Source organism: Lepidochelys kempii, chromosome 1, assembly GCF_965140285.1.
Source record: "Lepidochelys kempii isolate rLepKem1 chromosome 1, rLepKem1.hap1, whole genome shotgun sequence".
NCBI classification, from domain to species: Eukaryota; Metazoa; Chordata; order Testudines; family Cheloniidae; genus Lepidochelys; species Lepidochelys kempii.
Window position 1 is genome coordinate 293,745,070 of NC_136380.1, and position 18,100 is coordinate 293,763,169.

The 18,100-nt window shown below is 39.8% G+C and overlaps 1 protein-coding gene across 4 annotated transcripts in view; it reads right to left on the reverse strand.

Moving 5' to 3' along the window:
- Positions 1-3,226: 3,226 nt before the first annotated feature.
- The window catches only part of SLC16A7 (solute carrier family 16 member 7), a 148,123-nt gene continuing 133,249 nt past the window's right edge, over positions 3,227-18,100 (reverse strand). For all 4 annotated transcript variants that reach the window (XM_073327956.2, XM_073327958.2, XM_073327957.1 and 1 more), the window contains 3 exons: positions 9,246-9,389; positions 6,813-7,628; positions 3,227-3,490 (listed from right to left, as the gene is read on the reverse strand). In XM_073327956.2, coding sequence (XP_073184057.1) covers positions 3,231-3,490; positions 6,813-7,628; positions 9,246-9,389 — 1,220 coding nt within the window. In that variant the 3' untranslated portion in view covers positions 3,227-3,230. The remainder of the gene's footprint in view (positions 3,491-6,812; positions 7,629-9,245; positions 9,390-18,100) is intronic.

The following is an 18,100-nucleotide window of genomic DNA, read 5'->3' on the forward strand; positions in this document are numbered from 1 at the left end:
TCATGCTCTGTACTGAGGAGGGCTCTGGTATGTGACTCCTTATGCCAGAAGGTGTAATGTCAGAAGGTATTTTTGTGAGTTTGGGGATAATCCAGAAGTGGAGACCATTACAAACAGTTCAGTGAGGAGCAGATGAGAGGGTTCGTGTACATCTACATGCATTAAAAGCTTGAAAAAAAGAACTAACCTGACTCATTGGTGTGAAGTCTTTCTTTGTAGTTAAAAAGGACAGTACAGAGGGAGGGAGGTCACAAAAATAAAAGGAAATTAACTGCATGTGAAGATATGCTCTAAGAAGCTATTTTAAAAAATAACCATATAGTAGAATGGGAAAAACACCACTACATAATGCAGTGCGCCTGATTGTCACACTACTATAAAATTTCAGTGGTGTTATTCTTATATTAACCAGGTGTAAGCAAGAAGAGGATGAGGCCCAAACTCTATGGCTGAGGTCAGACAAAAAGAGGCTGAGGTCAGCACTAACATAACTCCTATAGGAGAGCAATTCCCACATGTTTATTCTGTGAACTATTGTCCAGTGCTGCAGAGTCAGTTTCACCAAGTAAAGGGCTTGTCTATTTGCTGCCAATACTGAGTTTGCCATTCAGAAAGATGAAAAACACCTTTTTCCTGTACATTACACCATAGGACTACTTTGATTAGTAAGGAATTTGTAAGGAAGTGGAGGGAGAAAATATTAATAGGAAATGCCAAATGACCCATTTGTCGTTAATCATAGAATCGAAGGGCCTCATGCAGCAAGGTGCTGAGAGCTGTCTGAGATACTATACTAAACACCCTTTACTTCCATAAATAAAGAGGGAGTTGCTTAGCATTTCCCAGAATTAGGGCCCCAAAAAGAGATGGAGAACACTAAAGAAAGTTGCTGATGGTACTGCTTAAGGAGTAAGGTACTTCTTAGCATAAGTAAGGATGCCACAATGTGGCCCATAGGCACAGTTTTATTTATTTCAGTGTTTTGTTCTCCCTGAAGCAAGGCAAGGCAGGGCAGGAACTGTGACCGAGCCTTGTGGTGACACAACTCTGGACTGCCCATTACGCAGCACTGAGTCTACTTTCAATCCAGCCCAAAGTGAGCAACAATAGGTGTTTTCTCTGCCAGAAATGCTTGTATTGTGCATTAGACACTGCTGAGATTCCTACAGAATCACTAGATTTTTCTCAAAATGGTCCAGCTTTGCTGCAAGACCATTGGTAAATGTCAATTTACATTTCTGCACAGCTTTGGAAGTGGATTCAATATATTACTGAAAACAACTCTGAGCCTTGAAAGGAATGACAAAGTGTTGCATCTGCTATGGCAATTCATTGTACATTAAATATAATAGCACATCAAAAGAAAAACAAAAACCTGATGTAAATGATCAAATTGAACATGAGTACTGGGGCAAGTCTACCTTAAATGCACACACATCTGTCCAATTTTTCACGGATTTCTTTATTTATTTTATCTGAGAAATTGGGATTTCATCTTCCGCTTAGTTTATCAGTATGTAAATATGTTCACACCTTTCAGAGCTTAAAAAAAAGGGGGAGGGAGGCCAAATTAACTGCACAATAGTATGTTTTCCTGAATCATGTCTGAGTGGTGCATAACCAGTTCATAAATGTTTCATGAATCTGACCCTTAATTTTCTCAATTTCAGATGCATTTATACATAGGTACCTCCCTTCAACATTTATGAATAGCACCTTCCCTTACCTAAATAAAACAGAAATATTTTCATTTAACACACCATCACTTTGAAACTTCTGCAAGCCTGGAATTAGCTTTTAGCATTAGCTTTCAAGAGTAATCATAGGGGCAGATACTGTTTGGTATTTGCTTGTATTTTTGTCCTCCTTTAAGAAAACAACCTGTAATGTTTTCAGTTGAAATTGAATGAGTATTTCTGAAATACTGTAGGTACAACACCAAAATCCAGTAAAAAAAAAAAAAAGCGTCCCACAGGCAGTGGCAATGCCAGGTTTCTCACCCTGCGCTCCCAACATGTCTCATCTGTTTTACAGAGGTCTCAGTTCTTGGCCGTTCTGCTCATACAGTCAACAAAGGAGTTAGTTTACGCTTAATGTGTTGGGTGGGTAGATGGGAATTGTAATGAGGTTACCTGTGAACAAGGACCCGAGGTTAAATCTTAAAATTCCTTTCACATAGGCTATCAAAGGATAATTACCTTCTGTGAATAAACATATGGCTCTGATTTGAACTAATTGCCAAAGGACTGATTGATCCAAAGCCCACTGAAGTTAATGGAAAGACTCACTTTGACTTCATTGGGTATTGGATTAGGTCACTAGAGATAAAAGGCTGAACCATTCCAATCCCCTGAACCAGTTAGTCCTTCTTGTTAATTTAAGTCTATGTATCTGATGAATGATATGGTAGCTACCCTTACAAGCTATGTACCACTGACATGTTCATCTTTATTTTTTTTTTAATACAAACAGCTTTTTAAGCTAATTTGGATTAATGCTGCCTGAGTGTTCTCACAGTTCAAAAGTAAATGTTTAAAGATGTGGCTAGCTATCACTGGACGAAACAAACACTTGTATTTATTATATTGAAACATTTATTGCATTTTAGCAATAAAAAAATCTACCTTTTTCTCTTCTAACCTTATCTTTTACATCCCATTGTAGTTATATGTATAAATACATCCTTTTGATGTAGTGGGCATACATTATAAAAGGGCAGGCAGTTTCTTATGCACTTTACTCAGGACATTTCAGTATTTTGTCTTCCTTTTCAGATCTTAACCCATAATCTGATATCCTTCTTTAATACTAGAGGCCAAAATATGGTGGTGGGGAGAAGTCAACAGGCACTGGCAGTCAAGAGGGTTAAGACAGATGGCTTCTGTAACAAGACTAAACAGATACTGTTGCATTAGAAGTTATTTTGGAACAAGAAAATTTGTCATGGAGGACCTTAAAGTTTAACTCTCCCTGACTCATACTGTCTATAGTCATAGTTGGAATGGACTCATGTGCATGGAGTCGCTATCTCTGAAACCTAAAATTCTTATCACCAAAATAAACAAACAAACAAACAGTCAGTGGTAATTTGTCTGGAATCTTGGCTTTGGCAAATTTCTGTTCTCATCCAATATTGTGACTGATCATTATTATTACAAAACCTGGCCTGTATCTTGACAAAATACTTGTAATGGAAGTCAAAAACATTGATGTCTGAGCCATATTTCATATTAAATATTAGTTTCCCTTTCCGAAGAATCATTGAGTACTTTGTCAGCCCTGTTGGCAGCCTCCTCATTCTCACTGTTGGTCAAAGTTTCTGCTTCCTTCTTTAGTGCTTTCTGTTTTTTATCTTCTAAATTCTTCTCTTTTGCCAAAAGCCTGTAGTTAATGGCATTGCCAATGAACAACCAAATACTTGCCACAATCACAATTGATCCACAGACAATGTACATGTATTTATAGTCTCCAGTTATATCCACTAACCAACCTGAAAGACAGAAACAAAACAAAACCACACTTGAAAATATTCCGACTGTAGACAGAAATAAATTCCAGATCCTTCCACTGGTATTATCAATATATGTCCTGCAATAAAAAGTATTTTCAACATGATAAAAGTTGTCCTATATTGGGCATTTTCACAGACAGATGTACAGTGGTTCTGTAACAAATTTTATATTAGTTAGATTGGCAGTTATTGCATTCATCATCTGTAGAAAAATAATTGAAAGACTAATGAAGTAGAGCCTAGTCAACAATAGTAGGTTGTATACTTTTCTATTCAAATCTGTCTTTTTTTTTCTCCTCCTAATGTCTTTCTACTGTTGTTTTGGAATGAATGCCTAGCACTCAGTGCGGCTGCTTGCAGACAAGAGTCTGGAAAGGTGTCTGCCTTCTCAGCTGCTGTCACTATGTCTCATTGTGCCGCTGCTATTTGTGCTCCACTTCTTCTGTCCCCAAAGACAGAATATTTCACCTTGGTGTGCAGACACCCCTGTCGTGAAAACTGAGTTTCACACGCTGAAGTGTGTTCCCAAACTTGTATGGGTAATGGTTACTCTCCGGGGTGGATCATTGGCAGCAAAGATCAAATGTGGTACCTCTGTATCTTAACGCATGAACTTCTACCGTCTGAGCTAAAAGAACTTGCTCTGTTAGTCCCGGTTGTATCAGGCTCGTCAATCTCAGGTTGACCTTGCCACTACCAGAAGGGGAGTGCCACAATGAGCAAGCATGATTTACGTGCATAAGCCATTTAGATCAAAGAAAAATGTATTCTGACTGCCTTTTTGCATTGTGTCATTCTTGTAATTCTGTTGCATTTTCTAAACTCTAAATTAAAAGACGGGCTCCCATTACAGCAAAGCACATAAAACACATACTTAATTTACATACGAGTAGTCTTATTGAAGTCAATGGGATGATTCACATAATTTAAATATGTGCTTAAATGCTTTGCGGGATTGGGGCCATAATACTGACATACCAGTTAGACCTGGTCAAAAGTTAGAATTTCTGTGGGAAACTCCAACATTTAATCACAAATTTTCCAAATCAGAATAAAGTTGAAAAACGTCCAATATCCTGCTAAATGAAATTTCGGGGGGGGGGGAGTTTTGAGTCAATCTAACAGTTTTGTTTCTATTTTGATTTATCTATATATTTATAATTTTTGTATATTTTAAAATTGTGTTTTAATGAACTTTATAATATAATGTGATAGAAAACAATAGAATATATATAATTTCAAAACAAAAAATGAAATGTTTTATTCTGATAAGGTCAAAATATTTCACTTTATCAAAACGCTTCCTTTAATTTTTTTCCATTGGAAAAGTGTTCCATATGAAATTTGTTGACCTGCTTTAATATTAAACTTAAGTACATTTTACAAAGCATTTAAAAGCAGTAATGTTTTATCTAATGCAATAAGACCTTTGAAGGTAATGCACAGTGGCTACCCTTTATAAAGTTAGTAGTTTTTGCCTTAAACAAATAGAAATGTTTACCTCAGTATTGGCAGTATTCCCTATGCTTACTACTGGGGAATACTAAAATAATTTATATGTTGAGATAATAATATAGTCTACAAAAATATTAATATATTGTTGCAACTTAGGTAGATATCCCAGGCAATTTGCTAGTTTGTAATGGTGCCAGTCTCAAAGAATTATTAACAAAAATTAACTTAATGTTCATGCATGAGATCATCATAATACTTTAAGAGACCTGAACAGATCAAAACTGGAATATGAGCTTTTCAGCCTATTCATCCCTACTTTGTTTTCTCTGTTCAAGTAGAGATATTAACAAAGGTGACTATATCCAAAGGTGATTATATCCAAAATGTATCCTTTTTAAAAAAATCCACATAACAAATATAAGAAAAATAAATAGCTGTATACTTTATTACTCCATTAATATTAGATTTAATATTAATATAGGTTTCAATGTTTGAGGTGATGGGATTTTATTAGTCATAGGCACAGTCCCTCCACTAGGTGGCATGCCAACTGTCCATGTTAGAGGAATCTATTGTGTTCCAACATCTATGAAAATAAGATGAGATCAGATCATTTGGAATGACTTGTATAACTGTTAAATATTAATTTCAATAAAATAAAGTGTACATTTTATAATCAGCTGGCATCATTTACATTTTCATTAACAAATAAGTTCAACAGATGTTATTTTAGTACAAATTATAGCCTGGGTCATGCAAACATTTACCTATATAACTTTACTCACTTGAGTAGTCCTATTGACTTCAAAGGAAGTACTCCTGCCTGTAGTAGTCAGCGTGCAGGAAAGAGTTTGCAGTACTAGGATCTACATTTATAATTCACACCTATAACATCTAATATTTTTTAGCTCAAATGTATATATTTGTATATTTTTAGTTCAAAATAATATTTGGTCAGGGATTTTAAAATTGGATTTTGGGCACCTAATTCACTAAAACTCTTTTGAAAATCCCAGTTCTATTATCAGAATTCTAGTGGTGATCAGTATGTGAAAATTAACTAGCACTGTCTTTTCATAATGAGGGACAATGCTCTGCTTATGCTCTGAGGGGCAGCATCCATCAGAGCCTTTTTGTGCGTGCACCTTACATAGCCATGTTGTGAGAAACAATCTTATTTCAATAACCTCCCTTGTACTTGGGATTAAAGCAGTAAGGTAGCAAAGTAGCATGTGGGGAGCTTTAAAATGACAATTTATATATGTATCATTTTATTTTTAAGCAGCCACTGGTTTGGCAGCCATTGGTTAGGGAAATTAGGAGCCATTTTGTGAGGTAGCAACTATAGATGTAGCTTCTTTGCTATGGGGAATGAAGTGGAGTCCCATGAATGTAGCCAATTTGACAGAGAGGGAGCTGTGCTGGCCAGGAGGTAGTGGAAGCACCACTACGGAAGAGATGCTCTCAGCACTTCTAACTGCTGAGTAAAGCACATGAAAAATAGGACTGGGTGGCTAGCAATGAGAGCAAATACCATCTTACTGTATCTTATCTCTGTATGTATCTCTACCTATATAGCTACATACATAGCCATGGTGGCTACACACCATACACACACAGGCAATATAAATCTGCATATAAATCTAAATCTGTGATATGCCAAAAAGAAAAAGGGGGGAAAAAAAGGTAAATTCAAAAGAACAAGCGGTGAAAAAAACATGACAGTTCTTCTGGCAACATTAAGTAACATGTGCGCGTCTAATATTTTAGATACATATAAATAATAACTTAAATATTTACACTCAGCCCAGTGACATCAGAAAGGACAATAAAAAAGAATCCTTACCTCCTAGAGGGGGGCCTAGGAGAACAGGGCAGCACTCCACAATTGTGACAAGTCCCACAGCACTGGAAAATCTGGCAGCACCAACGAGATCCATCAATGACTCAAAAAGGATACTGCTAACCATTCCAAAAGCAAACCCAAAAAGTACAGCATACACCACCAGGCCTGTGTAGTCCTCGGCCAGTGGGCACATGATATGACAGATGCCATTGTACAAGACAGCAAAACTAAAGAAGTACTGGATTTTTGGCCGGATGTATTTGGAGTTTGCTACAAGTCCCATTGAAGGCCTAGCAAACATGTCTACAAAAGCTAAAATAGACAGCAAAAAAGCAGCAGAATATTCATCAATTCCCTTGTGTTTGGCATAAGGAGCCAAGAATACTATTGGGGCAAAGAAGCCAACAAACATAATAACATTTCCTGACAAATAAACCAGAAACCCTCTGTGTTTAAAGAGGGATAGATCTAAGTATTTATTCACGGTTTGCCAGAATGACGACTTCTTGTTATTCATGTGTAAGGCTGAATCTCCTGATCCCTTCTCAACATCTTTTTTCACAGGAGGGACTGGTTTTGGTCCAACAGGTCTCATAAGTGACCCAGCCACACAGCAGTTCAAAAGAAGTCCTCCCAGAATGAGAAAGCTTCCTTTCCATCCAAATGCATTAAAGAGAAATTGATTGAGAGGTGCCAGTGTGCTTAGAAACACTGGACTTCCAGCCATGGCCAGTCCATTAGCAATGGGACGTTTCTTATAGAAATACTTGCCAATCATAGTCAAGGCAGGCTGCAAGTTGAAGGCTAAGCCAAGACCTAAACAACAAAAGAGCACAGCATTATTGCATGTAATACATTGAAAACCCTTCACGATAAGCAGACAAAATCATTCAAAAAAGCTAAAATGCCATTCAGAAATTCCAAATGAAGATAAAATGCTATCAGCACTGGAAAATGAAATGTGGTTTCACTGCTTTCCACACATTTTAATGTCAGCACTATGTCACACTCGAGTTCTGTCATTTCCTGGTATTGCATTGCAATAAAAGTAAATACTCATAGTAGCATTTGAGCAATTATATAGACAATGGAGTGACAGAGGAACAATGGTATCAAGACCTTGAATACACCATTTTTGTATTTTACTAAGCTGCAAGACAATTCTCTCCTGGTTCATTTCACAAAAGTTATTAAATGTCACTTCATCTACAAAAGAGAGCACATTATATTTAGAAGTATAAATCCACTGGCTTTTATCCCTCTATCCCTTTTTAAAGTTGAACATGTATCCAAAGTAAGGTGTAAAATGATTAATAAATAATGATTTTGCAGGAAATCCAGCCCCACATCCACAGCTCTGAAGGTCCTGGTAGTGGAATCACTCGTTAAGTGGCAACTGCACTGGGGTGGGAAAGGGGCTGTGTGGGGATGCACAGCCCCAGCTCCCTGCACAGCAGAGCACAGGGGTGAGGCAGAGTTGGGCCAGATGTGCAGTCAGAGGATCCACCTGTGGTCCTTCTCTTTGGGTGGGGATACACCAGAACCGCTGAGTTTTAGTAGCAATGCACCCGCTGTGTAGTCTCAGAGGAAGGATTCCTTCCCTCTTCTCCCATGGGCAAACCCAGTACCTAGCTCACTCCTTGCGCTAGGTAGTGGGTCCCTGCATTTGACTCTTAAAAAGTAGAGAGGTGAGGTCTTAAACAAAACAAAACAAACAAGAAACCCACCACATTCAGTAAGAAAGGGTTCTTTCAAAATGATTAACTTTTACTCAAGTCAATTACAGATAAACATAAGCTTTGATGTAGTGACAGAATAAGATCTCATTTGTGTATTCTATGCTTCTATATGACCTCTAAGCTCACCTTTTCTTTATTCAAAAGAGATGCTTTTAAAAAATTAGAATCCCTTTGGTAGCGAGGTAATTTAATCTAGTGATTTTATTATTACTTTAATTCCCACCCTTTGATCAGTTCCTAGAGCTTTGGTGATTTAGCATTTGTTTTCAGACAGGAATATTTTTATTCTGGGGCCAGCTGGACCCTGCCCAGCATACTATTTTGCCGAATATGGATATATATATAGTTTGTGAGCCTATAGAGCTTAGTATAGAGTTTGCATGTCTACTAGACCACTACTTATCTCTGCTGTTTTATTCATAGTATGGTATGACTGAAAGCTAAAAAAAAATCAATGCAAAATCCAATACAAATTACTCTAATAAGTGCTGTCATGCGTCAGTCAATTCCGGTATTGTAATTATAGTGCAGTACAGTATGGCACATACATAGGGCATTTATTGAATAAAATAATCAGAGGTGCATGAAATATCCCAAGCAGTAATTTAATATCCTAAAAATCAGTTTAAAGGAGTACAGTGCAGGATAGCTGAAATTAACTGGACTAGTTACCATTTTTGAACCAGTTACTTACCTCCAACAATTCCTACGCATATGTAAAGCTCCAGGACACTATTGCAGAAAGAGGAAGCAATCATTCCAAATGAACACAATACACCTCCTGCCATCATCACTGGCCGGCAACCATATTTGTTCACCAAGACACTGCTTATGGGACCTAATGGCAGGAAAAGGATAAATGATCCATCATGCAGTGATAAATATATTTGCAGTTGAGCGTTTTCAGTGATTAAAAGTCCCTCCCTGTGAGTCTGACAGCACAAGAACTTACATAGTAGAAGTCAAAAGAACTACTCACCCTTCCTGGGTGTATTTGAAGAATCTGGCCCTACATAATAACCTGTGATCATGGAAGTGGATCAAAGGATGTAAGGCATGAGTGTAGCAAGCTTGTTAATTACAGTTCTCAGAGAACCAACAACGGGCCCAGTCAATGGAAGTTTTGGGTATGCAAGAAATGGAGGATTAGGCCCACTGTCTGCAGTCTAGTTCAGAATTTCAAATGAAGGAAGTTGTTTAATCAAAACTATAATTAACAGAGCAGAAGAGATCTCTAAATGAGTCAGATTACACCTTTTGATAGAATGAAAGCTCTTCTGAACTCCCTATAACTGCTGCTGTTGACTAGGGCAACACACTTAATTATGTCAATGGGACTACTCACTTGTTTAAAGTGTTGAAGTTGTGCATAAATAACTCACAGCTGAGATCTATTTTCCTTGTCCAGATCTGAATGAGAGTGATAATGGACAGTATCATTTTGTTCTGTAGTCTGAGGCTTCTGAAGTATGCTTGGTATAATGGCCTAGAAACTTTGAAAATATGGCTACAAACCTGTTTTTTAGTTTCAAATGAAATTTATTCCAGTGTCATTTTGTCCATACCAAACAAAGAACCAGCATGCAATCTGTCATGATGTGCACTGTATGTTCTTTAAAGGCCCACAACAGGAATAGATGGTGTCTGGCATATCAAGACTAAGAAGCTGTCAGAGTTGCTTTAGGAAGCTTGCACTACACCTGATTGTACTATATGTAGCCCTAACCATCATTAACAGCTTTACTTTTTTAAGCACTATATTCACTCCATTTAAAAAGCAGGGTGGGGGGTGTTAGATTTAGAACTGGTGATAAAAGAAACCAGATATAAAGTGAAATGTCAAGCATTACATTTGGTTTTACTGCAAATCATTCTGGTTCCTACTGTGTATTGGCTCAAGTACAAATTTCTCATAATAAACACCTAAAGAAATATACATAAGCATTTTCATTGGCAACACAAATCAAGTTCAACAAAATTGGAGATACACATTGTTTGCAATATGTCCTACTTTGGGTCCAAATGTTTGACCTACCTTAAAACTGATACTGTTAGTGATGGGTTACATGCAAAAGTCTTAGGCCCATACCATGCCATCAATATTTTAAGTATAAGTCTCAACTGAATATGATGGAAGTAGGTTGACCAGATAGCAAGTAAGAAAGATCGGGACAGAGGTGGGGGTAATAGGCATCTATATAAGACATAAAGCCCCAAATAATTGGATTGTCCCTATAAAATCGGGACATCTGGTCACCCTAGATCAATGGTTTTCCAATTTCCTTACTGGGGACCCAATTGAAGAAAATTGCTGATGCCCATGACCCAACAGAGCTGGAGATGAGGGGTTTGGGGTGTGGGGGGCTCAGGGCTGGGGCAGAGGGTTGGGGTGCAGGGGTGAAGGCTGCGGGGTGGGGCCAGGAATGAGGGGTTCAGGGTGTGGGAGGTTGCTCTGGGCTAGGGTAGGTGGTTGGGGTACAGGAGGGGGTCAGGGCTCTGGGCTGGGGGTGGAGGCTCTGGGGTGGGGCTGGGAATGAGGGGTTTGGGGTGAAGGAAGGGGTTCCAGGTTTGGGGGGGCTCAGGGATGGGGCAAGGGATGGGGCGTGGGATTGGAGCACAGACTCACCTACGGCAGCTCCCAGTCAGCGGCGCAGCTGGGCTGCAGAAGCAGGCTTCCCGCCTCCTCCTGGCAGCACGGATAACGCTGCACCCTGGAAGCGGCCAACAATGAGTCCCACTCCTAGGTGGTGGTGCGCAAGCAGCTTTGAACGACTCTTGCCCACAGGATGCTTTGAGTCGGGGCAGCACACGGAACCCCATGGCTCCCCGCCTAGAAGCCGGACCTGCTGCTGGCCACTTCTGGGGCCCAGCGCGGTGTTGGACAAGGACTTTTTAATGTCCCAGTTGGCAGTGCTGACCAGAGCAAGGCGATCAAGTGCATGACATGCCGCGACCCAGTATTGGGTCGCGACCCACAGATTGAAAAACACTGCCCTAGATGGAAGTGCAGTTTAAAAATCAATGGCATGATACAGTCTTTAGTTTCGTTAAACACACTGAAGTCTGGATACTTTCCAAAAGGTTTCCAGCACAGTTTTTAAGAGATTTGGATGAGAGGCCTTCTCATGAGATATACAATAGTTTTCATTTCTGGTCAGGTCAGAAATACTTTGGGAACAGTTCACTATGTGATAGATTGGCATGTCTTCTTTCAGCACTAAGCATAAAAAAAAAATACTGAGAAGCATGGAACTGAGAAATCAAACTCAAAGCTTTGACCAGATACTTCCTGAATTGTGACCTGAAGCTTACTGAATTTATGCTCTCATGAACCATGATCCAACCATGAAGACTCCTACTGAGAACACCCTTTTGCCCGTCCTGGGATGTACAACTCCAGGAAAAAACCATTGTTGCACTGTGTACCTCAAACCAGCACCCTGAAACCCCTATATTCACTGCTGTCATGTAATTATGATATGTTTTGTACAAAGTAAGCCTCATGAGGTATCATCTTAAAAGTCTTGATCTGTTGAACATTAATATCCTGTTGGATTGTATGTACTACCATTGAATTTGAAGTTTTATGAAGTTTTGATGTGTGTGTTACTAAAATATGTTGTGAGTTTGGGAACACCTACAACCAGCCTTTCAGGTACTACAATGGAGTAGCCAGACATGCTGATGGTGAATTAAAGGTGAATTCACTTGCCCAAAGGCCATCCCAGAAGACTTTTCAGAAAGAGCATGTAGACAATGGAGGCTCCTTGACCAATGGGGGTGGACCTCCACATGACAAGCATAAATCTTTTCAGGAAGCTGGAAGAAACTATAAAGAGGGGAAGTGACATCACGACTTGGCCTCACTCCCCCACAACTCAACCCCTGGAAACACATCTGGAGGACAAAGACTTTGAACTGAGGAGGGTGGTCCCAGACCAGAGCAGAGTTCTAGCCTATGTACCTGTGACCTGTTTATACCATCCATCAGGATGAGACACTGCTTGATTCAAATCCTATTCAGTTTACAGAAGTCAGATTGTGAATTTACTTTTATTTATTAGGTAATCAACTTTAAGCTCTATGCTTACTATTTATAATCACCAAAAATCTACCTTTCTGTAGTTAATAAATCTGTTTTCCATTTTACCTAAAGCAGTGTGTTTTGGTTGAAGTGGTTGGACAATATCAGCTCAGGTTACAAAGGTGAGTGTGTGTCCTCTCCATATCGACTGGATAATAAACTTACACTGGTCAGGCTTCTAACAAGGACAAGATGGCATATTCCAAGGGTGCCAGGCTAGAGAACTGGGGGCAATTGGCTGGATCCTCTCTATTGTTGGTTTATGAGTGGCTGGGAGAAGCACTCATGTAACTCAGTTGGGTGTGTCCCTGTCTGTGGATGTCTATGTCAGTGCAGTACCTGACAGAGGTTGGCCACTTGTCACAGCATCACAGTGTGAGAGGGATACCCCAAGTTGGTGCGACAGAGGGCTCAGCAGTCCCACAGTTCAGGTTGTACCTCAGGAACCCCATCACAACCATCATGCTAGGAGAGAGGGGGAGAGGTGAGCACTCAGAGAGCTGGGTCCCAAGCCATTTAAAGCTTTGTACATTATAAACAACATCTTGAGCTGCATGTAGAGGTGTACAAGATTATGGAATACTGGAGTTATGGACTTCTAGCAACTTGGACCTCTTCTCATGAGGGAAGAAGAATCAGGAATAGGGAATGGGTTCGAAGAGCCATGGAAGAATGGATGGGAGGCACACATACTGGAGCGTGGAGTGTTGAGTGTTGGAAGGATATGGGGATGGCACCCGAGAGAGGTTTCATTACAACATGTATTAAATTGTTGACTCAGATTTATTAATACAAACACCAAAAAGCCACCTAGGCACCACTACCAACTATTTAAAAGAACAACCAAACATGGAGACAAAACCTGAATAGCCTTCACCATACACCACAGAAACTAATTAAAGAAAATAATTAGCCAAATACCCCCACCCTCCCTAAAAATGACCCTTAAAACAACATTCTTCATCTCAGAAGCCCCACAACAAAAAGTATCCTGAAGATTAACATATTGGGGCTTTTTTTTCAGAATGGGAAAGGGAAGGGAAAGAGAAGATTCATGGAGAAAGTTCTGCCAGCATCTCCCTGGAAACTGTAGCTCAAGCATCTCTACTGGCATGGGCTGCAAGTGACGCTTCCCCTTGGAGAGGCTAGCCCCCTACCCTGCTTTGTCCAGCTGAGGCCCAGACTCTTCCAGCCAAGGCCACACCTCCGCTGCTTTCAGCCCCCTTCTCTCCTCCACAGAGAAGAGCTTGGTTGGGGCCACAGGAGCAGGGCTGAGAGCTTGGTCCCGGCTGGGGTTGAGCTCTCAGCCGGGTTCATAGAGGAGCTCTCAGCCCTGGCTCAAGCTCTAAGCCTGGAGCCCCTGCCCAATTTAGCCCTTTTCACCTGGACCCACCCAAGGCCACACCCCATTTCACCCCTTCCCCAGTGGCCCTGCCCCTGTCACACCCCCACTCTGCCTCTTCCACCCTGAGGCCCCTCTCCCCTCCCCGCTGTGGCCCTGAGACCAGAAAAGCTACGTGCCCCCACCCTGGCCCTGGGACCATGGCGGGGGGAGATTTTTCTGGGGGCTCCAAATCCACCACTGCCCTCCTCCTCCTGGTGGCACAAGGTTTGGGGACGCTTAGCCTCCTCCAGCCTTCATTATGTGCCACCCATGTCTACTGGTCTTAAATTATGGCAGTAATGCATGGGGAAATAAATATCTCATAAGTGGAGAGACAAGGTACTCCAAACATCACTTTCCTAGACCTGAAGAAGAGCTCTATGTGACTCAAAAGCTTGTCTCTTTCTCCTCAACAGAAGTTAGTTCAATCAAAGATATTACCTCACCCACTTTGTCTCTCTAATATCCTGGAACCAACATGGCTACAACTACACTGCGTACAACAATGGAAGATATTGTAAACAGGCAGGTCCCAGGCTATTTAGCACTTTTTAGGTCAAAGCCAATACTGGCTTAAACTCCAACTAGAAGGCAACCAGTGCAGATCCCAGAGAGCCATTGATCTATTTGAGATCCCATGGTCTTGGGTGGGTGGTAGGTGAGGATAAAAGGGAAGAATTGGAGGCACCTGTGCTCTGCATGGCCATTGAGTGTAATGTTGTTTTAAGCACAACTTTTAAATCAATTTGTTGACTTTCAAACTTCTTTTTAACTACAACATTCTATTAAAGTTTTTCCTGTAAGTTATCAACATGTATTTACCACCTTAACTCCAGTTTAATTTTGTTTTCTGGGAATATTTCAGTACTTCAGTTTAAAATACAAACATATGGGGAATGTTAATTGTCATATAAACCATAATGTTGGGTTAAGCCACTGCATGAGGAAATTCCATATATTTCCCAGTTTCAATCAGACCTAATAAGTGGATTAAGCATTTTCTGCTGATGTCTTTGCATATACTTTGTTTTTAGAGTCTCATAAACTACCACATATTCATCAGTGTATGTGGATTTACGAATCTGCATAAATTCTAATTGTGAGCATGCAATCAGGCCTTGCACAGGCATGCACAAATTTGATTTTACATTTAACTGCAACTAAAATCATTTAAGTAATGTTCACATCCAAGCATGTATTGATATCTGCTGCAAATTCTTCTTTTGAATATAAAGCATATTTCAACCATTCAATTTCAAGAAACAAATCAGTTGCAAAATCATGCCATTTGCTAATATATATATGTATATATATTTAAAAAATAAGTAAAAATAAATTCTGATTCAATATGCAGACTTCTTGACTCTAAATGGGAAAATTATGTACTTTCTATTTCTATCCTTGCCTGGATTTTCACTTAATTCTTCTCTGGCTGGCAGGGTGGGCAGACTTTTCAAGGGAAGAAGGGAACAATTCTCACCTGTGTATGTGTCAACCTGGATAAGAGGGTTACAGAGAGATGGTTTGGGAGAGGGTCAGGGAGCTGTACACAGGTGGCTTTTGGTAGCTGAGGACCCTTTTCCATCCTTCTTCCTCACGTGCCTCACTGAAAGGTAGATTCAGCTCTACATGCAGGGGAGGTCTGGCTCCATAGCTCATACATTTGTGGGATCATCTGGTGGTCTTGTTTGTATGTATGAGACCAGTGAGTCAACATGTAAGAGGACTGATGCAAGCTGGTTCTGAAGGTGCATGTACACTCAGCTAGTGTGCTGTTCTTTCCACTAGCCCTTGTGGCTAGATGCTTTCTGAGGTAGCCAGTCTGCAGGAATGTACAAAACTGAGGCAAAACACTGTTTTAGTAAAACTGACAAGGATGCTGAGATCGGTCAAAACTCTTCTTCCTGGGGACTGATTTGATCAACAGAGGAACTAACAATACCATATGATTCTGCTAAAGCCTTCTCTTTATGCTTGGTCATGACTAGACTTCTTACATCAGGACTGCTTAGCCCAGATGTCTGCTCTCCAGAGAGCCATTTATACTTCTGTTTTATCTCAGATTGGAGTGGACCAAGTTCTTCCCAAAGATTTGTTTTTTTTTCCAGGCTCTGACTCTGACCTATTGCAATACTGTCATACTTAAGGGTGGGGAAAGGGAGGAGTTTTCCCGAAGTCCATGGCTGGAAAAGTCACAGTCCCAAGCAAAATGTTGTAAAAAGGAGCCATAGTCCTAGCTCCACCATAAAGCTTTAGCTTCCACCTCTCCTGCTGCATCTTGAGGGAAGACAGTTCATCCCTTGAGATGGTAAACATATGGCCTCTAAAGGGAATAATTCATAACAAACATGTGCCAGTCGGTGATGTCTTCTCCCTTGGCCTCCCAAAGATACTTAAGGATGCTCTTGGATGTTTCTAATAGTTCTTCTCCTTGCTTTTCTCTTTAAAAACTTCTCACTATTATGGGGGACGCCAGAGGTATATAACAAATACAGGAAAATATGGTTTCCAACTTCCTCTTACTCCACTCCTTGCCCTTTTCAGAAATCATGGAAATGGAAGAGTGAAAATGTTGATGAAAAATGGAAATATTTTTGCTAGATATTTTAGCAAAATTTCTCCCATTCTCAATATAAAGTTATCCTTTCTAGCAGTCTAAAACTCTCAACACATTGCACATTCCTCAGATCACACAGAGGAAACATCACAGAAACATCCTGCTTGACTAAACTGGGAGGAACACTGGTCACAGTAGATGACCAGCTTGATAATAAAAGTCTAGAAGTTTTATCAAAGCAAGATGGACTATTCAGCAGATTATCAGGAGAGAGATGGCAACAGTTGAAGCCTTTTCAAATGGCAAAGGACTCTGGATTTTTATCTGGAGCTTTTTTCTTAAACTGTCACCAGTGGGAACACTAACGCTGGATATATTAGCCAGCTCTCAAAATCAGCACTTTTAAATTCTTCATCATGATCCCATGCATTCTCTATCCTGTGATCATGCCCAATTCCTGTGTGGCTTATTGTATACCCTCTTTTCAGTTGTTTTTCCTCTTATGTATTTCTCATCTTCTGGGCCTGATTCCCTGTAGCCTTGCAGCTTAATTAATCATTTACACTAATGCTACCGAAAAGCATGGGAACATTTTGCATCCACTTTGCACTGATGTAAATGACTACAAAAGGCTCAGGGCAACAAAGTTTCAGGCTTATTGCTTTCTCACTATGTAAATTACACTTATCTTACACATCACAGGATGCCAGGTTGACGCAAATGGCACTACTTTAATCATTTAAATTATTTTTTTTCACTAACGTACACCCAGCGTGTAATATACATCATTGGTTAAGTCACTAATTAATCTGACTTGTATTTTGCAGGTGCTTTAGTATTTGTTCAATGCATTTGGCTCTATATAAAGTACCTTTATATATAGGAAGGGTAACCTAAACTTGTGGCATGATAAACTCTATGACTATCACTTGAAAGCTCTTAAATGAATAAGGATGAATATCACCTCTGTACAAAGCCTACATGCCACTTAATTCACACTTAGGTTCCATTTTGAGTGTTTACATGAGATTTTGCTGTGCAATTCACCTTGTGCTGGCCCCTCAGCACAGTGGTAAATTTAAACCTATTGGGCAGATCCTTAGGTGGTGTAAATCTTCATAGCTCCATTGCAGTCAGTTTACACCAGCTGAAGATTTGGCCAGAGGTGAACAACACGACTCTGGTGTAGAAATAGAATATATTTTTGTTCCCTTTAAATAAAAAAGGTACCAGTAATCTATGTTGTTCTTATCCTCTCACTTGCTAGTTTCTCTTTTCAATCACCATTTGAATCTTTCCTCTCGTGCTAAGCCATGACGCTGTACATGAGCAGCAGTTAAAAAAGACTACACATGACTGAATAATAAGGTATAAAAAGCAGATGTTTGAAGGAATGACACTTTTACCTTCTTAAAAAATACTAACTGGGCTAATATGATCTTAAAAGAACTTTACCAGTAAAATATTTTATTGTTAAAAATCATAACATGATATTTCTGCTGAACTGAATGTTTAGGACTCATT